Here is a 22,969-nt window from a genome sequence, read left to right on the forward strand (position 1 = left end):
TAAGAGTGACTGTGCTACAGGAAAAGACCCATTCCACAGAGCTTGCTTGCTTTTGTCATCTGCATTGTTAAATACCTTCAGGAAAAAAGGTAATATACCTTGGAATCTTATGTCTTCACATCTGCCCAACCCTGACTTTTGAAATGCTCTTACCTTTGACATTTCTTTCCTTATAATAGCAACAGAAGGATAGCAACAGAAAGACACGAGGCATTTCATTTCTAATGTAAATATTACCTTCCTGATGTATGTAGGCACTGCAGATGTGTGAGCCTTAAGACACTACATACCCGAGCATTCATCCTGGTTTGCTTGCACAAGCTTACATAGAGGTTAGATTATGTCTAGTCTTTATTGAGCATTCGTTCTGATTTATGTGGAGGTTATGTTATTATGAGCATTCATCCCAATTTGCTTGAATAATGTTTATATTACTCCCGTTACTCATTTGCTCATCAAAACCTTTTCAGTACATTTCTGTCACTTTCCTTACTGCAAAGTTGTTGTTTTTTTAGTGTATTTGTTGTGGTAGTATGCCAAAACACTTTAATATACTTTAATTATGCAAACCTTAATTTCTGGTACGCGCTTTAATTCCTCCTACAGACCATCTGGAGGCAACCTTTTTCCTTGCTTTTTCCTGTAAGACCAATTGCAGTCATTAGCAGTCGTCAACAGGTTTTCCACATCTATCAGCCAATCACCCATTCCCACCACCCTTCTGAGTAATACCCCTTCCCACTCTCTCACTATATATTAGGGTCTGGTGACTTCTGTTTCAGTGTATCTGAAGAAGTGTGCAGGCACACGAAAGCTCATACCAAGAACAAACTTAGTTGGTCTCTAAGGTGCTACTGGAAGGAATTTTTTATTTTATTTTCTCAGTATTCAGTTGATTTTTAAGATGATCTATGAAAAATAATAATAGAAATCAGAAAAAGAGTAACAAAAATCAATAGGAAAAACTTGAAACATTTTGAGTGGAGACCCAGATAAATCATCCCTTTGCATAGTACAAAACAACTGGAAAGTACATCAATTTCAAATAATTAAACTGTGTCTCCGTTGTTGAAGATCTTGGACTTCGAAGGAACCATTAAAAATCCAGACTTCTGTTTTATTTATTCTCTATATTTTCATTTAGATGGATACAAATTTAGTATATGTCTGCCACATGAATAATAATAATAATATTTATATCCTGCCCATCTGGCTGCGTTTCCCCAGCCACTCTTGGCGGCTTACAGCATATATAAAACATACTAAAATATCAAACAAAAACTTCCCAATACAGGGCTGCCTTCAGATGTCTTCTGAAAGTTATGTACCGGTAGTTATTTATCTCCTTGATACCTGAAGGGAGGGCGTTACACGGGGAGGGTGTCACTACCAAGAAGGCCTTATCCTGAAAACACAGGATGCAACCCTGCACTTAACTTTGCATAATAAGCTTAAGGGTAAATCCTACTAGGATCAGCAGGAAGGATATGAGACACATGTATAGGATCATGGCACACATCTCATTTGTTCCAATGAGTAAACATGTCCGTATAACCGTTAAGTGCTGAATTAACATACCGAGGCTTGGGGCACCTGTTCTTTTCCTCAGAAATGGGGGATTTCTTTCTGTGAAGGCTTTCCTTAAGGTGCTGGTGAGGACGAAATTGCGCTTGCCAGAATCTTGACCCAGCAAAACCCCATTGCCAGGCTGGCGCCATTAAAGAAACATAGGGAAATGATATCCCTGGGATACAGCTTGCTTTAAATAAAGAAATAAATAAAGTTGCCTATTGACAGCTAAGGGGTGAGGGAAAGGCCTCACTCAACAGCATTTGCTCACTGTTTTATTTGTATTTGTTTATTACATTTACACGCCTCCTTTATCTTCCAAGGAGCTCAAGGCGGTGCATATGGTTCCCCTCCACACACACACACACACACACCTTTTCATCTTCACAACAACCCTGTGAGCTAGGTTAAGGTTAGGTGACCCAAAGTTAGGCACACCAGGCCAACCTTGGGCCTAGGAGGGAAGCCTGAAATGCCGCCTGGAGAGTTCAAGCATGGTAAAAAAAGGGGGGGGGTTGCAACGGGCTCTTTGCAAGCACCTCGAACCCAACTTCGCTCCCCACCATCCGAATTAACATCGAAATCGAGCTAAGCCTATTGTTTAGCAGCTCTGACATGACCCGAAACTGACCTACTATTCCTAGGCTTTAAAAGGAGGCGCGGTGCTCAGTGGAAGCTTTTGAGGTGTTTACTTCTTGCAAATAAACTGATCGAATTGGGTTTCTCCTTTCCCCCCTCTCTCTCTTTTGGTGGGGGAACAGAAAAGCGAAGAAACCCAACTGTGCAGATTAGGGGCCAAGAGATATCAGGTGTCAGATTTGGATGTGACCTCCTTGGTCTGTTCCCAAAATAAAGGGCTAGTTTCCAAACGCGTAAATTTGACGCTGAAGCTACATAATCCTAATCGCGCAGATTAAAAAAAAAGTGAGAAACAATCGCTGTGCTCCCCTGCTTTTAAAAAAATAACTAAATACTGTAAACTTCGGATCTTGCACGCCCTCTTGGCGCGAGACCAAAAGGCGCGCACAGGTTGCGCTTTGCACAACGCGGAGCAGGGCGTGTGCATTTGGAGCGTTCCCGCCTTCCTCTCCACCCCCTTTCCTTCTTCTCCTTCTCCTTCTCCTTCTCTTCATTTGTACGATCTTCGCGACTCCAACTGAGTCACGCAACTCAGGTGCCCGGGAGGACCCAGCATGGGCTTTGCGTCTTGCTCCCTGATTTCGGGAACAGCAACTGCTCCGCTCCGCTCTGGCCCCGCGCAATCCGAGGCAACCACCACCACCACCACCGCTCGCCTCTCGGCCGCTGCGACTTCGCTAAAGCGATAGCTATCTCCTCGAAAAGCCAGCCGGACCAGTTGGATGCCTTCTTGCGCTGCAGGTCCCTCTCGTCGGAAACTTTCGCCTGCTGCTGCTCATCCCCGCTCCGGCTTGCTCGACTTCGAAAGCTCCCGGGACCCTCCGCACGGCTTGGCGGCCGCCTCTCCTGCCAAGCAAATGGCTAACCCTAATGCGCTCTCCAATGGACACTTGCACTGCCACCAGAACGGGCACACCTTACGCAAACGGGACATTCGCAAGAAAAACGGGGTGGTTAAAGAGACCAAGGTGAGCTTTGCATTTCCGGTCCCACTCTGGGACCCTTGGCTAACCAAACTAAGCCATATACTTTTAAGCATTCTACTTGTGTGTATTGGGGCGATTTAGCCTTCTTCCCCACCCCTTAAAAATAATACACTGTACATAGGAATGGGGTTAACTCTTCCAATGTACCAGAATCTTCAGAGCAGAAAGGCTTGATTTGCATCTGTTTTAGGCCCATCTTTCCTTCCCCGCCCTCGTTCTGATTAGTTTTTGGCATGACACATAGCTGTTATACATGTTTTAAATATATGGTTATTCTCCTAGAAGCTCATATGGGGTTAGCGCATGAGACTCTTAATCTCAGAGTCATGGGTTCGGGCCCCCACGTTGGGCAAAAGATTCCCGCAATGCAGGGAGGTCGGACGAGATGACTCTCGATGTCCCTTCCAACTCTACAAATCTACGATTATTAGTAGCTTGAAACACTGCTTTTGTAAAAACAAACAAACAAACAAAACCTGAAACATCTCCCACCCCCAGCATATGAATGCAGGGTGGTCTTATTGTTTTGATTGTCACATACAAAAACGAGGGGCAACTTGTGTGTGATGCGTATTTGTGTTCGTTTCACAGCTGGACCCCAGATCAGGGTTCTTGTTAAACTATACTGTCCTCATTTGATGTCTCATTGAGTTGCCTCCTTCGCTTTATCTTCCTCTGATTCAGCTTCTCACCGGCTGTCACACCTCTCCACGGTTTTCTGATAGGTTGCCGGGTGTCAGCTTGTAAAACAGGTCTTTGCTGAAGTTTGAGAAGCAGGTGTGGGTGGGTTGGAGGGAGGGAGGGAGAGATCTTCCCCATATAGGAAAAAAAAACACAACAATGCTTGTGTGGTTGTGGTGAAGATGAAAGTGGAACATGGGGAAGTTTCCCATGTCTGCCCGGTGGTCCACCTACCTAGCAGAGGCGGATTTAGAGCAGTGTGACTGGTTCCGCCACACTGGGGGCCGAGCCTAGGGGGCGTCACAACTATGACGTAGCAAATTGAACAGAATGGAAGGCTGGGGGCATGTGTGCCGAATTTTGGCGCCGCACAGGGCCAAAGTCTGCCCCTGCTTCAAGCTTGGTGTGGTCTACGTGATGGGTCTTCAACCAGTGTGTTTGGAGTCGCTAATGTGTTCCAGCGACGTACTGCCATACAAATCAATGGTGTGTGCATATTTGTGTGTGTTTGGTCTCCAGACGCATGTTTGGGTTAACAGCGGGCCCCAGATCTGAAAAGACTACTGCTGCAATGATGGTTAGTAACTCTTCAGAGCTTCAGGCACAAGTCTTTCCCACCTGGAATTGGATGGAAACTTTGTGCCCTTTCCATGCAAAACACTTGCTCTTAACACTGAACTACAGCAGTTTCCCCCCCCCCCCAAGGCAGGAGATGGGGAACCTGTAGCCCTTGTGATGCCGTTTCACTACATCTCCCAGCATCTCCAGCCAGACCGTGTGGTGGTCAGGGATGATGGGAGTTGCAGTTCAAAATCTGGAGGGCCTAAGGTGAAAACCGAGTTTCTTTATAATAAGTCACAGCTTCAAGAGGTAGAAATAGATTGTGTATGAGGCTTCAGCGCTGTGGTTTTGTTCAATGAAGTAAAAAAAGGTGTTAGTTCATACACTAGTGTTGCTTGTCGAATAGTATCTTGTTTCTTACCTGTGAAGAAGCAAAATACCATGGTGGTAGAACAGCTGTTGATTAGATGGCTTTCCAAACTTGGAGGCTTTCCAAACACAAACTTCCTATCTAGAGTCTCTTCCTACTGTGAACTGCATACATGGCTATGCTTACTAAGTAGACGCACCCAATGCCTTGTTCAAGGAGTGTCTATGGGTGTCTCCTGCTTGCTTGGCATAAAACTTTAGTGTGAAGATGGGATGGAAGAATACTTGTGCTAAATGTAGGTGTGGTTAAGGTTGTATGTTGTTATAAGTAAAAATGTCAATAAATTCTTATAAAAAAAAGGAAGAATACTTGTGCAACTTATGTGGAGAGATGTTCTGAGTGACTTCAGTCTGCGAAGTTCAGGATTCTGATACTGTGCTCAGCCAGCAGCAGAACAATGGAAGAGGACTCTATGCAAGGAAAGAAATCATTCAACAAATCTATTGATCTGCCTTAAGGGAGATACAGGCAGTCAATCAAATTTTATAAGTGATCAGAATTAGTTTCTAATAGGAGTATAGTTGCAAACCCCCCCCCCCTTTTGGGGTACCCTTTAAACAGTTTTATAGATGTGGACGCTTCCTGACAATTATTTCACCAACAACAACAGGAAAAATTGATGTAGAAGACAATTGTGTTCTGAACTCCTCCTCTCCAAACTATTAAGCAGATGGTGGTACAAAGTGTTGTGATTCCGTAGTAAGATTTTATTCCCATTGTTAAATCTACCCTAAATAGGATGTGATTTTTTAAAACTGCTTCATAAATCCATGGAACAGACATATCACTCACCACACTTAAGTTCCAAGTAAGTGTTGTGTGTTTTCAATGTGATATGTACACAAATATGTTCAGAGTGATGGGTGAGCCTTGAACAGGGCGGCCCAACTTTACATACCAACTGGGCCTCAAGAGTACTTCGACATGGAACTGCCTTGTCGCACAAGGGGAGGAAACAAGGCCAAAATTTGACGTACGCCCCAGCTTTGGGGGGGGCCTTAATGGAAGTTGGTTGGGCATGTATCACGAGCATGTACTGGATATTTCCAGTATAATATAATCATCACTGCCTATACCTTTCTGCATTTCATTTCCTTCTGTCCTCATTGCTTGCTGCTCCTGCCCCAGTTGTGTATATTGCGGGTGAGTGATCTGTGGTCCTCCAGATATTGCCAAACTAAAACTCTCATCAACCCCAGCCATTATGCCCAGTGACAAATGAGGATAGGAGCTGGTGTCCTTCGGTTCCCCATCTTTGGTGTGCGTGCATGTTATCTGAAACTCGGGATAACACTTCATGCGTTTGACAACGTTCATTCTAGCTTATGTCACAATGTGTTAGTCTTTAAGTGTTTCCACAAGGGTATTTGTGTTAGTCTGTTGTAGCAAAAACAACTTTGGATATTCCCTGTAACCTTTTACTAGTAATGTGTGGCACAACTCTTCATCTACCTCCTGATAAGCCTAGAACACTTTCTGAACAATCCTGTTCACCATTTTTACCCCTTTGCTATTCTGTGAGCCTTTAGGATAACTAATTTTTGACTCAACTGTTTCTGGAGTCTGTGTACTCCCCATTTCCTGTTACAAAGCTTGGTTTCAGAGGAGAGCAGAGGGTCGCCCGCAAACCATACCTTTAAAGCACATGGCTTTCCCCCAAAGAATCATGGGAACTATAGTTTGTTAAGGGTTCTGGGAATTGTAGCTCGGAGAGGGGTAAACAGTTGTTCCCAGGATTATTTTCGAGAAGCCACGAGCTTTAGATGTATGTGGTGGATGTGACCTAAGAGGGTGATTACAAATTGCAATGAAGTTCTCCCTTCCCATCAGAATACTGAGCATATGCTGCAAGACTGAGTGACGCTTGTTAGAGCTTCGCGTAAAGGAACATGTGTTGTTAATGCACAGGTGGTTTGATGAATGTTGTAACGGTGCATTCCTTACTTTTATAGTATTGGGCTAGACTGAAAGTCTGTTCTCAACGGTTTAGCTTGAAGCTACATGTGGGAATGATCCCGACCACCAAGTTACCTAGGGAAAGTTTTGCCCATCCAACTCGTTTGCTCTGAGACACTGTGAACCAATGCTATTTTAAGTGAAGCAGCAGTCACATCAACTAGGTGTGTTCCTTCTCAGTCTGGAATGCCAACCTCAAACCAGTCAAGGATCTGCTGCTCTCCTTTGCCAAAAGAGGGCATAGCTGTTTTGTAGGATGCCTCTTTGATGTAGTTCCACCTTGCTTCAACGCTGTCTCTGGGACAGTTCAGTAGTGCTTGTTTGACAGAATCGGAGAAGCGTTCACAAAGTTCAGATATGACTGATCGGGTAGTGTTGATTTGAGGCCTCGCTTTGTGCTTATGGGTCTTCTGTGGCTGGAGAAGGATCTTGCTCGTCACTGGGGAGTGATCCATGTCGCAGTCTGCATCATGGTAGTTCCTTGTGACAGTGCCAATCACCTGGTGACAAGTCCAGCCAGTGCCCATGGTGTGACCTGGGATGTCTCCAGGACAGTCACTGTTTTGCCTTAGTAGAGGAGAGCATGCTTGTCTGTTCACATTCATGCTGTCAATACCAAAGTGGCCTACAGAGTTGTCTCATATGTGATGGTCGCCCTCAACTCTGCCACTGAAATCTCCTAGCAGGAATAGGCGCGGCCAGCCTGGTCTAGTTCCTCATATAATAGGTATTTGGTCTGTACGTCAGAGCACATACTGGGAGCATAAATGCTCAAGGTGTTAACCGGACTGGAGGTGGTTGAGAAATGAATGGAAAGCAAGCATTCTGAACCCTCAGTTGGCAGTTCTATTGCAGACAGAAGGAAGTTCCTTACTGCTAATCGTATGCCATGAATATGTGGTTCTTCGGGATGCCCTCCTTGCCAGAAAAAGGTGTAGCTCTTCTCTCAGAGGCTGCCATTCAAAGCAAGTCTGGTCTCCTGTAAAGCGTTGATGAAAGAGTTGAACATTTTCAGCTCACAGTCAATGATGGCCATCTGTATATGTCGTTGACCTGCAGCAAGGGGGGTTGTTTCTTTTCTTTCTTTATTGCCTTGTGCAGTTTTTCGGGTAGATAATGGCGGGTCAACATTAAGGCTGCCTGGCTTAAGTCAAGCAGTAGCTGACACTGAGACATGATGAGCTCTCCCACTGCCGAAAGCAATCCATAGCGCTCGTACCTTATGCCAATCTGATCGAGCTTATAACTCGTGACGGCTGCCTCCCACATTGCTTTTGCTGCATTAGCAGCACCAAAGTGACCTCTCTGGGGTGCAAGCCTGGGCAGTGTATATGGAGGTCCTGGGCTGCCCAGAGGACAAGCCCCCCACCCTCGGCCTCACTGATGTCGTCCAGAGGAAAGCAGAGCAATGCGTTTGGCACCAGCTTGGCTGCAGGAGTTGCCAGAAGGAGGCGTACAAGGCACCATCCAACTGTCTTAGGGACTCCACTCTGGATCTACATAGAGTTTACTCCTTAGCCTTTTCTTTTCCCGAAGATGTCCTGCAAGGCAGTGCTTGATTCTTAACGGAAAGCACAACTAAGCTTATCATATGATCATGGGACATCCAGAAAGGGCAGCTACGTAAGGACATGAATCATGCCCCAAATATAATATTAATTGTCCTTGAATCTTCCTGCCACACTTGAAATCCTCAAAGCACCACATCCTTTTGAGAACCACTGGATCAAGACCTTGGTTTGAAAGGGACCTGGAGTTCCCCTGCTGAAGAAGACATGCTTGCAGACAAGAGTTGCCATATTTTGATTTCATAAATATTGTTTGAGACCAGCAGGTTTTCCTCACTTGCCAGGCTTCGGGAAGGGAGTAGAAGGGCTCTGACAGCATCCCAGAGCTCTCTCTACACCTTCCCAGAGAGGGAGGGCAGTTCTGCGGGTTCCAGGCTTTGTGCGATGTTGTCTTTGTGCAGAAACCCCCAGAGCCGAACCCTTGCACACTTGGCAGGCCCACTGTACTCCTTTTCTCCTCCCATTATTTTTAGTTGCTGTTTTTTGCCTTTTTGTACATATGCAACAATGGACATGTTCAGTTCAGATGGTGGCTTGTTTAAATACGACAGGTGTCTTTGTCTCCCTTTTTGCCTAATGCAATTACTTTTTTCGAAAAAATTACTAAACAAATTTAACAAAACAAATTATCAATCATTATAATCAATTACATTTCCCCCTCTTTTTTTGTTCCCTCCCTCTCCCACCCTCCAAAGACTTCCCTAAGCTCCCCTCTCTGATTTGTTTATACATATCATTTTCTGCGTGTTATAAATTTGTACATATCATTACTTTATCTGTCATAAGTTCTACTAATAAGTTTGTGAATGTTTATTTCAAAACCTGCCAAGGAGTCCAAACCCTTTTGTTGTCTTTTTAAACAGTTTGTAAAAAGTTCCCATTCTTCCTTAAAGTCATGATTGTCCTTCTCACGCAGTTTATATGTTAACTTTGCCATCTCTGATAGTTCATCAGTTTTGCTTGCCATTGTTCTTTCATTGGGATTTCCTCTTCCTTCCTTGTGCTAACAAGACTCTTGCTGCGGTTGTAGCATACATGATTAAGTTCTTTGTTTTCCCTGGCAGGTCTTTTCCTAAGATCCCTAACAAAATGCTTCTGGTTTTTTTTTTTTTATAAATGTCATTTTAAACATTTTTTTCAATTCATTGTATATCCTTTCCCAAAACTTTTAAACTTCTCTACATTCCCACCACATATGATAAAAAGTACCTTCTTTACATTTCCAACATATGTTTGACTCGGTTTTGTACATTTTTGCTATTTTTACTGGTGTAATATACCATCTGTACATAATTTTCATGTAGTTTTCCTTCAAAAGAGAACAGTCTGTAAATTTCAAATCTACCTTCCAGTTTTTCCCAGCCCTCAAACTGTATATTATGTCCAATGTCTTGTGCCCATTTAGTCATAACCAATTTAACCTCCTCATCTTTCGTTTCCCATTCTAACAGAATGTTATATGCTTTCTTCAGTAGCTTCACATCTTCTTCTATAACTTCCTTTTGGTGTCTAGAGATTGTGTAACTAAATCCTTTTTTAAAAAATCTTCCTTATACATCTCATTTAATTGTCTTTAGTGCAACCAACTCTGAAAATGTTCTTTGATTTCATCATAGTCTTTTAATTTCCATCTTCCTTATTGGTCTCTCAGACCACCTTCCTTTTTTGCCAAGCGGTTTGAGCAACGAAGCTTCGATTAGTGATAACCACAAAGATGTCTTTTGTTCTATTAAGTCTTTATACCTCTCCCTTTCCAATACCATAAGTATGCATGCCATCCATATCTGTTGTCATGACCTCCCAGATCCAATGCTTCTTCTTTCTCCATTTTTATCCAGTCCCTGATCCAAACCAAACATCCAGCCTTGCCTAATGCAATTACAGGTGGAACCTGCCCCCACAGGAGATCATATTGTCATGAGGGCTTGGCAAAGCAGATGGAGGGACTAGCTATTTATGTAGGGCAGGGGTGGCCAACTCCCAAGTGACTGCGATCTGCTCACAGAGTTAAAAACTGGCAGTGATCTACCCTCTTTTTGGGGGTTCGGGTCAAAGTTGTTGAGTTTTTTTTCAGGGAGGAGGTAAAATGTTGAGCTTTTTAGGGGAGCCACAGTTGTTCAACTTCTTTTTTGGGGGGGCAATGATCTACCAGTGATCTACCGCAGACATCCGGTGATCTACTGGTAGATCATGATCTACCTGTTGGACATGCCTGATGTAGGGCATCTACAATTATACAACCAATTTTTATGACTCAGCAAACTGCAGGGAAGAAGGTTTGAAGAAACCCTCACAACCACTTAGTTTTGTTTTCGCAAGAGCTATGTGCAAAAATAAAAGTGTAACGTGATCTCTGCCCAGAGGGTTGATGGCCTTCATGAGATATGAAGAGGCCAAGCAATTGCCTTATGTACAGGCAATCCTTCCAACTCTCCTAATCCATTTGCGGCTCTTGTTAAGGATTATCTACCGGTATGTTGTAACAAGGTGAGTTTAAAATGCATGACAGTTTTAATGGATGTTCTCTGTGCTTACCTGTGAGGAGCAGACTGTGTTTGGAAACTGAAATGGATTAACGGAATGAGCCAGAGCCTACTGTTTCTCTCCATGCATCCCGTTTCTCCATTTGTTTCTTTCTGATTGGCTTCTTGGTGGCCTGCCTTCTTTTTTTGTGCAGGTATACTCTGCCTCTCAGAGATATTAGATTTCATGATCTAATTGTCATTGTCTGCTCCCTCGATGACTTTACACAGGGACACATGAATCCATTTGCCAAGTTCACCACTGCAAGGCCATCACTTCTCTCTGGCAAACGCCACAGGTCACCAGCACTCATTCACGGAGCTACAGGCTGCTACTTTCTCCCTTGACCCTGCTGTCCAGTGTTAGAAACTCAGATATATAAGCTAGGTGCCAAATGGCTCCTTAAACCAGGGTTACAGTCACCAAAATGGAATGCCTAGTGGCTATTTTGGGGCCAGATGACTCGAAAGCCTTATACAGCCGTACCTTAGTTCTTGAATGCCTTGGTACTCGTATGTTTTGGCTCCTGAATGCCGAAAACCCAGAAGTAAGTTTTCCAGTTTTCGAACGTCTTTCGGAAGCCGGACGTCCGACGCGGCTTCTGCTTGAGTGCCGGAAGCTCATGCAGCCAATCGGAAGCAGCGCCTTGGTTTTCGAACGTTTTGGAAGTCGGAACAGACTTCCGGAATGGATTACGTTCGAGAACCAAGGTATGACTGTATTTCAGTACGGCTTTTTGGTTTCTGAAATTCATTTCGGTAAAGTATAACAGGTAGAATTCTACAGGATGTGGGATAAGTGTGTGAAAACAGTCAAGATCCAAGGATCCCCAGGCATGCACCTCCAGATGGTAGAGATGTGAGGCACCATCCTTGTGCCCAGGCACCTTCAGTTGATCGCAAGTGGACAATAGCCAGGTGCAAAATGCACCTGGCACCTGGTGAATTTTGAACACTGCTCCTGGCACCACCATCAGGACTAGCATGTGTTGCATGCTTTCTTGGGAACTTGTGGGTAACAGTAGTGTTATTAAATCCGACTTGCTGTGCCCTTGAGCTCAAGCTTCCCTATGCTGGAGTGTCCTTTGAGTGCAGAGGCAGAGAAAGCACCTGTTTCTCTGCACCCTCTCCAGCTTAGAAGTATTATGGGATGAGAGCTTTTTCTCTGATCCCACCATCCGCTTTCCCAGCTATAGAGCCTGACAGAGGAGCAGATCCACACCCCACAAAAAACCCTCCTGTACATCTGAGATGTAGTATGAGGCCTATGGAGTAAAAGGTCATGGTAACAACCTTTTTTGGGGTTGTGAGGGACAGAGGCAAACCCAGGTGGTAGAGGCTTGTCACCGTGCCTGATGGGCATTCTGAGCTTGGGTTGCGTGTCAGGCACAGAGGCAGGTTAGTAACAGTGCAGCATCAGCCGCCTCCTTCCATTTCTGTGGCGTAATGGTTAGAGTGGTGGACTCTGACCTGAGAGATCAGGGTTTGAACCCCAACTCAGCCATGAAGCTCACTGGGTGACCTTGGGCCAGTCACCATCTCTTAGCCTAACCTGTCTCACAGGGGTGTCATGAGGATGAATCGGGGAGAAGAAAAACCATGCACACTACCTTGAGCTCCTTGGAAGAAAAGGCAGCATAGAAACCTAATTTTAAAAGCCAGACAGGGTTGTTATCATCTGTCTTGCTTTGCGCACTGTGAGCTGCAGAGGCTCTATATTTTTGCCTTTCCCCTTTATATAGCAAGGGTTGTGGGAGAGGGGAGGAAGCGAGACCCCTTCCATTGGCCAGCCTGGGACCAGCTTGCATATGGCTTCTCTCTTCCCATGGCTGTCCTACCGGGTCATCATAAGAAATTCTGTAACATTATTTAAGTATCAGTAGCTAAATTGCCTCTATTTTCCCATGACTCCGGCATCTTTTCTTCTTTTTGCATCATGGGTAAGCCTCTGCGTACAACCTGTGTTGTGTTTTTATATTAGTTTATAAATAAAGAGTACACCTTGTATTCATTCTCCAAGCCATACTTGGAACCCTTACTTTATTAGAGTTTAGCGACTGCTTGTGTCAGAAAACTTGTATACTACAGTACCTAGTGTGCAAAGCCAGCTTCATAATTAAGCTTGAATTAGTCGCTTAGGTTTTTATCTCTATCTCTTAAACACTTCCTGCTGCGCTAGAGGTACTATCAGGAATCTGTGTCCATGCTTTTACTGACAAAAATGTGAGTTGCAACACTCTTTCGTCGCTGACTTTTCTGTAGGTCGGTGTGGGTGTTGTGAGCTATGAAGGAACTAGGCGGTGTTGGCATGGGACCTTTCACGAGAAGCAAAAGGGAGAATTCCGTCTTAAAACAATGGGTTTTTCTAGGTGCTTACTGCCTTTCGCAGGTATGACAAAACTGGATGGCAGTAGGGCTTTATCCCAAAACATGGAGCACTGGATTGACTCCTTTTAAAATATGTCTAGTGAAATGCACACGAGGCAGTTTTACACTTGTGATGTTTGAAAACTTCTTAATGTACCTGACTACATGTCTCTTTTATGGCTTGCTTTGCTTCTTCATATTCAGTTTCCATGGTACACAGGAGCACCAGTTGAATTAAGTGGAACAGGAATTCTTTGTGCTCGGTAACAATAAAACTTGTAGAGCAACCGGTAAGGGTGGCTTAACAAATGCTTGCATAATTTGTCAGCTGAAGAAGAAGAAGAAGAAGAAGAAGAAGAAGAAAAGTTTGGATTTGATATCCCGCTTTATCACTACCCTAAGGAATCTCAAAGCGGCTAACAATCTCCTTTCCCTTTCTCCCCTGTATTTTATTAGATGATATTGTCAGTTTGTCCCTTACCTTGTCATATTCCCTACCTTCGCCTAATGTTTTTTTGTACTGAAATCCATTGAACTGAACAATACTAGGTAGTACTTCAATAAGCTTGTGACAACTCATATCACATTCTCAATATACTGTAGGTTTGTGCAGTTGTATTCTTTGTTTCTGAACATGGTACGGGGTACTCAATATTCATATAACAAAATCATGCTGTGTGTGTGTTTAGATAGATAGATAGGTCATTTGATTTCTACTCTTCAAATACTTTTAATTTATGAGATATCTTTTTAAGAAGAGCAGTTTGTCAAACCTTAGATTACCAACAATTCAAATTATTAAGGCTAAAGGTCTTCCAGGATTTGGCAATACAATCCCTGCCTGTTGTTAAACAATGGGAAATAAGTTCTTTACTGTTCAAATCCTGTTATGTTTCCATAAAAAGATTCAAAACTGCCAGGTAGAAAGATGGAATAATACCGGTAGATAGAATTGAACAGAATTTATTAATTTCGGTCACAGACCAGTTCCAGCTCACATCCAATATCAGGGAAGTCATAAAACATGATAGGGATACATTTGAATTTGCAGTTGGGTATAACGGGGGCAATACAGATATAGCAGCAGTTAAAAATATGTAAGTTAAATCTTAATCACTAAAATATAACCTAAAATTGTCATTTAAGGCCTTAGACATTATGGTAGCGCAAGCTTCTTCCCTAAGTTTTATGGCAGTCACAAAGAATTTGGCCACACTTAGCGTAATTTCTGGGTCCTTGTCCTCTGCCAGGGATTTTAGACATTGAAGTTCGGACCCATTTGGAGATTTTTGTATAGCAGGTGTGATAAATGCTGAGCGTATATCCCTGTAGAAACGATAGCGTAACAAGGCATGAGAGAGTTTCTACCTCCATCAAGCCGCAGGGGCAGACTCGTTCCACCAATGGTTTACCCTCAAATAATTTCACTGTATTCATCAAAGAATAGTAGGTTACCTACCAAACAATAGTTGCAAGATCACACTTGTCCTTGAAACATGTGATGTGATGTGTTGTGCTGGTGCCATCTCAATGTTAGAAGATTTTGTTTATTTATTTTTTTGCTTGTTCTGTATCGTGAGTGCCTCTTAATTTGGTAGAATTGCATGCCTCATTTATTTTAAAAATTTAAAATAATTACCACCTATGTAAAGCAAAGGTCCCTGACACTTTTAGGCCCAGGGGAACCTTTTGAAATTCAAGTAACTCTAGTGAGCACTGCAAAATACCCATTTTATAGCAAAAAACAAAAACAAAACCCAACAACTGGTGGTGCTCAGAAACACCCCCCCCCAAAAAAAAACACAGGTAAAACATTTGCACGCACACCCCAAAAAAACGAAGATGAAATAGTAGGCAACCATATCCCCAGCATAAATAATAATATGAATTAAGTAAATATAAAGAAATGGGTGAGGAGCCCTGGTGGGTGTGTAAAGGTGTCATAATGGCCACAAGCACCAGCTTTGGGATTTCAAACTTATGACAACAATAAACCTAAAAGCTAGTGCAGGGGTAGGCAACCTAAGGCCCAGGGGCCGGATGTGGCCCATTCGCCTTCTCTATCTGGCCCGCGGATGGTCCAGGAATCAGCGTGTTTTTACTGAGTAGAATGTGCCCTTTTATTTAAAATGCATCTCTGGGTTATTTGTGGGGCATAGGAATTCATTCATTTTTCCCCCTTCAAAATATAGTCCGGCCCACCACATGGTCTGAAGGACGATGGACCAGCCCACGGCTGAAAAAGGTTGCTGACCCCTGAGCTAGTGCATAGTATTCTTGTCAAAGGCCTATACCACCATTGTGACCAGAGTATTTGAATGAACTTCATTACCCACTAATAAAACATACAAGGATGAAAGGGTTTGTGTATGTTCATCTTGCAACACAATGCATTACAACATTACCAGCCATACTAGTTAATTTCCAGATGGCATCTGTGGCCTTTGCTCATTTATTGCAATGCATGTACCTAGTTTATATGCTCTAGTAACCTCAAGATTGGAGACTACTTTGGTGCACTCTGTGGGGAAAGTGTTTGGAAACTCAGCACTGCAGAATGCGGTGGCAAGGCTGTTAAACTGGTATCTGCTCAGGAGACTATACAACTTGGACAGGGGTTATTTGGTTAGGCAACCAGTACTTTCTACTAGCCTGGTGTTAGGTTTCACCATAATACTGCCTTGGCCAAGGGGAGTCAGTCTTTGGCCATCAAGACATATCAAAGGCTTCTTCCAAACCTAGGGCCAGAAAGGAGATGAACCCTGCTCCATCTTCATCTCTGTGTTCATAGAGTTGGAAGATGCCACAAGGGAATGCAGGAATCTTTTAACCAATGTGGAGCTCAAACCTATGACCCTGGGATTAAGAGTCTCATACTCTACCGACTGAGCCATCCAACTGAAACCTGGGAATGGTCTTCACTGTGCTTATTAACAGCCATAACAGTGTCTGTCTTGCATCTCAAGCTTCAGAGATGGATGGAGGAGGCAAGGCACTCGCTGACTTGATCTGGCATGCGCTCCACACCCGAAATGCCCACTGGACACAGAGACAAGACAATCAGGCAATGCACCTCCCCCTTCCATTTCCAAGTGAAAAGGAAAGAGGTGTGTGGATTTGCCCACCGAGTCGCACAGGTGCTCTTAGATTTGAGTGCCCAGGGATGTAGGGCCAGAAGAAACTGATGTGTCTCTACTTCTCCCTTCCAGGTTAAGGTGGAGGTGTGTGGGTTTGCTGCACCGCTGCACCCAAGCATTCTCATGTTGGAGTGCCCTTGACTGCAGAGGCAGAGAAAGCATCTGTTCTTCACCCTGCTACAGCTTTTGAATTGTTGAGGGGTGGGAGGCTAGGTCCTAAGAGAAGACCAGGAGAACTTCCTCTCCTCTCTTGTTGTGTTTCAGAGTTGTAGTACAAGATCAGGAACAAGCCTTGAAGTGGGGGTGGGGTGGGGGTGGGAGGAGCCATCCTGGCCATGACAAATTTTTGGTTGGTAAGGTCAGCAAAAATGTGTTGACCCTGTGATGAAGCAAACAATGAAGTACAGAAAACCTGCCCAGTTGTAGATACCAAGCAAATAACACACATTCCTATTCATTGAATGTATGGCTACTAGTCAATATTTATAAACTGCTTCCCAACATGTTTCCGAAGTGGTGCATATTCACTTCTGAAAATCCTACTGAATACAGTAGGGCTTGTTACTGAAACTTGTGCTGGTTATGGGAGAGGAAGCAGGAGATAGCAGTGAAAACTCTTGGATTGCACATCCAGAGTTAAAGTTACATCACCCATTAACATGCAGCACTCAGTATATTATTAGGGATATATAGAAAGCACAGAACATAGTGCAAGTGCCCTGAGAGGTCTATCTCACGGCCCAACATCCAAGCAGCACACTCAATAGTATTGGTGCACAGCTCCATGTTACGGGATGGTACCACTGAATGGCATAGAAATACATTTGCCCTAGCTAGGAGTGCCTTTTGCCAGCTTCAGCTGGTAAGACAGCTGCAGGTGTTTCTGGACCAGGATAGCCTGACAGCTGTTGTTTATATATTATAGGGATGCGGGTGGTGCTGTGGTCTAAACCACTGAGCCTCTTGGGCTTGCCAATCAGAAGGTCAGCGGTTCAAATCTGTGTGATGGGGTGAGCTCCCGTTGCTCTGTCCCAGCTTCTGCCATCCTAGCAGTTCAACAGCATACCAGTGCAAATAGATAAATAGGTACCTCTGCAGCAGGAAGGTACCGTATTTTTCGGCGTATAAGACGACTGGGCGTATAAGACGACCCCCAACTTTTCCAGTTAAAATACTGAGTTTGAGATATACTCGACCACAGATTTTCCACCCGGCGTATAAGACGACCCCCAACTTTTGAGAAGATTTTCCTGAATTAAAAAGTAGTCTTATACGCCAGAATATACAGTAAATAGCGTTTTTGTGTGCTCTGACACTTATCATGGTCCTCTGTGCACCAGTAGTGGTTTAGTCATGCTGGCCACATGACCCGGAAAGCTGTACAAAGGTATGCTGGTAACCTGTAGATTGGATCTCTACAATGCATTTTATGTGGCCTGCCCTTGAGGTGCAAAATGTGGCTAGTGCAAAATGTGGCTGCTAATGGCCAGGGGTCCCTTTACCTTTACCTACCTTTAGAACTCCCTTCCATTACATTTCAGACAAGTGCCACTGTTATTTTCTTTTCGGCACCTGTTGAAGACTTTTAACAAGTGGAGTTTTTAAAAATCCCCATCAGTCTGTGAATTGATTTGAAATTGTTAAAATTGCCAGAAGAAATATCAACAACCTCAGATATGCTGATGACACAACCTTGATGGCAGAAAGTGAGGAGGAATTAAAGAACCTTTTAATGAGGGTGAAAGAGGAGAGCGCAAAATATGGTCTGAAGCTCAACATCAAAAAAACTAAGATCATGGCCACTGGCCCCATCACCTCTTGGCAAATAGAAGGGGAAGAAATGGAGGCAGTGAGAGATTTTACTTTCTTGGGCTCCATGATCACTGCAGATGGTTACAGCAGTCATGAAATTAAAAGACGCCTGCTTCTTGGGAGGAAAACAATGACAAACCTAGACAGCATCTTAAAAAGCAGAGACATCACCTTGCCGACAAAGGTCCATATAGTTAAAGCTATGGTTTTCCCAGTAGTAATGTATGGAAGTGAGAGCTGGACCATAAAGAAAACTGATCGCTGAAGAATTGATGCTTTTGAATTATGGTGCTGGAGGAGACTCTTGAGAGTCCCATGGACTGCAAAAATATCAAACTTATCCATCCTTAAAGAAATCAGCCCCGAGTGCTCACTGGAAGGGCAGATCCTGAAGTTGAGGCTCCAGTACTTTGGCCACCTCATGAGAAGAGAAGACTCCCTAGAAAAGACCGTGATGTTGGGAAAGATGGAGGGCACCAGGAGAAGGGGACGACAGAGGATGAGATGGTTGGACAGTGTTCTCGAAGCGACTAGCATGAGTTTGGCCAAACTGCGGGAGGCAGTGAAAGATAGGCGTGCCTGGCGTGCTCTGGTCCATGGAGTCACAAAGAGTTGGACACGACTAAACGACTGAACAACAACATTATATATGTAATTGTTTCGTATATGGTTTTCATTTTATTGTGAAATGGCTTCAAGATACTTCATAGGCAGCAATTCATAAGTGAAATAAATAATAAGAATGTGCTTGAAGAGGAGGCAAAAATGATGTCTTCCCTTGTTCTAGTTTGTTATTTCTAGAGCAGCTGCAGAACCAGCCAGAAAGTGGTTCCTACAGAAAACTGAGCTTACTACAGAAATGCTTCTACCCTGTTGGAATCCTGGTTTCTGTTTGAATTCTGTTGTGGGTGGAGCTCTGTTCAGACCTTCATTTTTGATAATCCTATTGCTGTGGTGACATTACAGTAGTTTGTTTTGATGGACTACTTTTTAAAAATCTTAAGAACATTTTAATTTTAAAAAATATTGTTGAACTTGTTCTATTTTAAACAAGACTTATGGTATCTTTAAGTAAAACTGTATTTCATAACAAGTACAATGGAAGTTGTTATGCCCTAACCTGTTGTTATCTTTTTATCCTGGCTTCATTTGGAAATTCAACTCTTCATTTCACTCTTCTTTACTATATCAGCATCTCCAGCTTTATGGATACCACAGTTCTACTAATGCTGTATGTACTCTAAATGTATGATACTTCTGAAGTATTAAATCTATGTGAAATCAGCATTCACTACAAGGAAAAAAAGAAAAGAAATACATTTGCCCCAATTGAGGTGATATGCCAAAACATATATTGTTGGGTATATTGCATTTTTAGCATTATTTTGAAACTTGGCTTTTTGTTTTCTGAGTGCTGCCCTTCACTTTTATTTTGAGCTTTACTTGCCTTTAAATTATCTGGGCACTGGATGTCAGAATGTCTGAAGGAGTACCACTTAATGTGTATACCACCGCCACCCCCAACCTTGTGGTCTGGCACCTTGACGTTTTCTGTAGATGCTCAGAATTGGGCCCGAACCATTTCCTTACTTGCAACTTCCCTTTGAAACTCCTTTCTGAAATAGGTATGTCTTCCAGGAGAAAGGTTAAGTCTTTTTTGTTTTTGTTTCTTATAAAAAAATATTATATAGATTGATGCTGGTGCTGATTTTATTTACCGGTATCTACAGTATTTTGTTAGTTTTGTTCAATTGAACTTTAAATGTTTTGTGAGTTGGGTTGCGGAAAAAAAGAATAAAAAGATCTGTCTTGTGCTTCTGTAACAATCTATAGCTTAGCTTCCTCATTTAGTTTTATGTCTGTTTAACGTCCAATTTGTGTCTTTAGTCAGCTGATTACATGTTACGTGACTACATCAGTCTCTCTCCCATGGCTTTTTCCAGAACCCACGAATGTGGTTTCTGCCTACAACAGTATTCATGCATTGTGTTCATTTGTATGCCTTGAACCCTTTTAGGAGCCTCTGCTTTGCTTTGTTTTGTTTTGTTATGTTATGTTTTGCTTTTTTTTCTTAAACCCTAATTGTGTAGTTCTAGTATCCTACAGCAAATAAATAGGGTGACATTGCCAACAAATACAGCAAGTGCTCATCCTCATGTCATTCTAAAGTTTGTGTAGAATGGGGCCAAGATGCATAATACAGCCTGTTCATAAGACATGATGTTTGATCACACTCTGCTGACCCATTCAAAGGTGAGAGCAGGATACTGAGAAATGTGTGCTCTTTCAATCAGTGTTGTGGGTTTTCCAGGAAAAAATGTTGCATTTCAGAATATTATTTTCAGTCACTAACATGTTTACATGATGGATTTCAACTGTATTGAGTAATGCAAGTATACCACATGGTTGATTAAAAGCAGCTGAACTACTAACATGATTTAATTAATGAATTGCCATTTGCTCCAGTTGAGCGCTAAAGAGCAGTCTTCCCTGAGAAAAAAGCAACGGGACTAAGAGGAAGTGTGGATAAGCCCTGTGTGGGAGCACATATGGTAGAAAACATTCTGCTACACATCATCCTTTCGACCTACCTAGGACAGTAAAACACTTTTCCATGACTGTACAGAATATCCAGATAGCATGCAAACTTTTTTCTAGTCCCTATTAGGCATGCACACATACACTTATTTCAAGACTTTCTATAGACCTGGATTATGTTAAACATAGTGACAAAACAAATAAAAGAAATGAGTGTGTGTATAACCCAAATCGCCAACCAAGTCTAATTAAAGTTTGTCAGCATGCATGGGCTAAACTATCTCTACAGTTGCTGGTCCATGAATGTATTGCCTCTGCGTTCATAACTTTAAAAAAAAAGTGTGCAAGTCTCTAATCGTTTGTTTTTTAAGGTCTTTGAATGAAAACATGTCTCTGTTTCGCATCAGGCCTGCATATATTATCATATAAAGATAGGTGTATTGGATGTATGTTAATAGCCCAGCAAATTTAAAAACGCCTTCCAAGTATGTACACCTGACCAACACTCCTGCTTTTCTCGGTGGAAATGTGTGATCAGGGTGGATTTAACTATGAACAGTGCTGTATAATGCGCCAAAGCTAGTAGAATTCTTTCTGAGCAAACTTCAAGCGTACATTTCATCTGAAGCAAGTGCAAAGTGTTCCGTCTTTCTGAAGGGTTAATGGATCCACGAGCAGCTACTATTTAATATTATTATTATTTATTAAATTTGCATTCTGCCCTTCATCTATAGTAGCGCTCAGAGCGGTTCGCAACAAGCCACTAGGCCTGTTACTATGGGAACAGGCGGGCCCTCCTATTTACCCCTCAGGGACTCCTCAGAGTTTAGCACAGGCTTTTGTAGGTTTCCCACCCAAAAAAAAGGGTGCTGTGAATTTGACGTCTCGCCTCCCAAGAGACAGTTCTTCTAACGCCGCTCAGAAGATGAAGGGAGCCTTAAGCGTCCCTTTATATTGTTTATATAACTAAGTTATTTTTAAAAAAAAAGCCTGAAGGGATGAGAAGACACAAAAGAGCCTTCCCCTCCCCTTGCTGCCGCCTTTCCTTGAAATGAGCCATTTTTAGTGAGGGTCCTCGTTTTCTAATGAAGGAGCTTGTTTGAATCCTAGAAGAGCTTGAAGGAAAGGCTGTAAAGGAGGAAAGGTTTATAAAGGCCTGAGGAAGGTGAAGAAGAGAGCCCGAAGGCGCCAGTTCCTTAAAAAAAAAAAAAAAGCGTTTCTCAATGGGGTTGAGAGGACTGGAGAAATGGATGGGCCGTCTCCCCAGGGATACATGGAGGGAGATCATGGCCTACGTGGAAGGAGGGCACGCGCCTTCGCGGCAGGGAGGAGAACGCCAAGAAGCACCCAGGCAGCACGGGGCAGAGCTGGTGATCGACGTTTTGAAAGAGAAGAGCGGGCCGAGCTCGCTGAGGAGAGGCAACGAAAAGGAGCAGCCCCGAGGCGGGGGAGAGGGGCAACCCAACGGCCAGAGCGGAATAGCGTTGTCTTTGGAGGGATCCGCAGAGGTAACCCGTGGTCCCAAAGGGTTTTAATGCAGGCCTTCTCAACGTGCCACGTTATTGGCTTCCGTGGTGCCCAGAATAATGTTCCCATCACACGCCGTCCTGTTTGCAGGCTTTCCTTCATCATCCTCTGAGGACAGGATGTTGGGCTAGGTGGGCCTTGGGCCAGATCCGGCAAGGCTCTCTTTACGTTCTTAATGCGCCATTTGGGGGGCACCAAATATGGAGAGTAGTATTGGGAGAGTGCCTTTCAGCGCATTGACGGCTAAGTTACGTGGTGCTGCAGGACACTGTCTCCCTCCGCCCTCCCAGTGCTATCTAATATCTATATGAAACCTATGGGAGTGACCGTTGGGATCATTGCCATGAGTATGCTTTGTCTCTTTAATGTCTGAATTGAGAAAGGTTGCACGGCCCCTGGGGCATTGTTTGGATGCAGTGGTGAGATGGATGAAGAAGAACAAGATGAGCTGAAATCCTTTCAGAACAGAGGCACTGTGGGTGAGCAGTTCCCACGTCCAATAGATTGGTCAATTGGTTGCTCTGGATGGGGCTGCATTCCTCCTGAAGGAGCAGGTTTGCAGTCTGACAGGTGCTCTGTCACTGGAGGTGCAAGTAGCTAGGAGTGCCCTTTACCAACTACAACCATTCCTGGACCAGCAAAGTCTTGCCGTAGTAGTTTATGCATTCAAGAACGA

The 22,969-nt window shown here is 43.5% G+C and overlaps 1 protein-coding gene across 1 annotated transcript in view; it reads left to right on the plus strand.

Annotated features, from left to right (window-relative positions):
- The first annotated feature begins 2,670 nt into the window (after positions 1 to 2,670).
- SPTLC3 (serine palmitoyltransferase long chain base subunit 3) overlaps positions 2,671 to 22,969 on the plus strand; it is a 62,955-nt gene continuing 42,656 nt past the window's right edge. Inside the window, exon 1 of the mRNA XM_033142873.1 lies at positions 2,671 to 3,176. Within this exon, the coding sequence (XP_032998764.1) occupies positions 2,931 to 3,176 (246 nt within the window). The 5' untranslated portion in view covers positions 2,671 to 2,930. The remainder of the gene's footprint in view (positions 3,177 to 22,969) is intronic.

Source organism: Lacerta agilis, chromosome 3 (assembly GCF_009819535.1).
Source record: "Lacerta agilis isolate rLacAgi1 chromosome 3, rLacAgi1.pri, whole genome shotgun sequence".
Taxonomy (NCBI): domain Eukaryota; kingdom Metazoa; phylum Chordata; class Lepidosauria; order Squamata; family Lacertidae; genus Lacerta; species Lacerta agilis.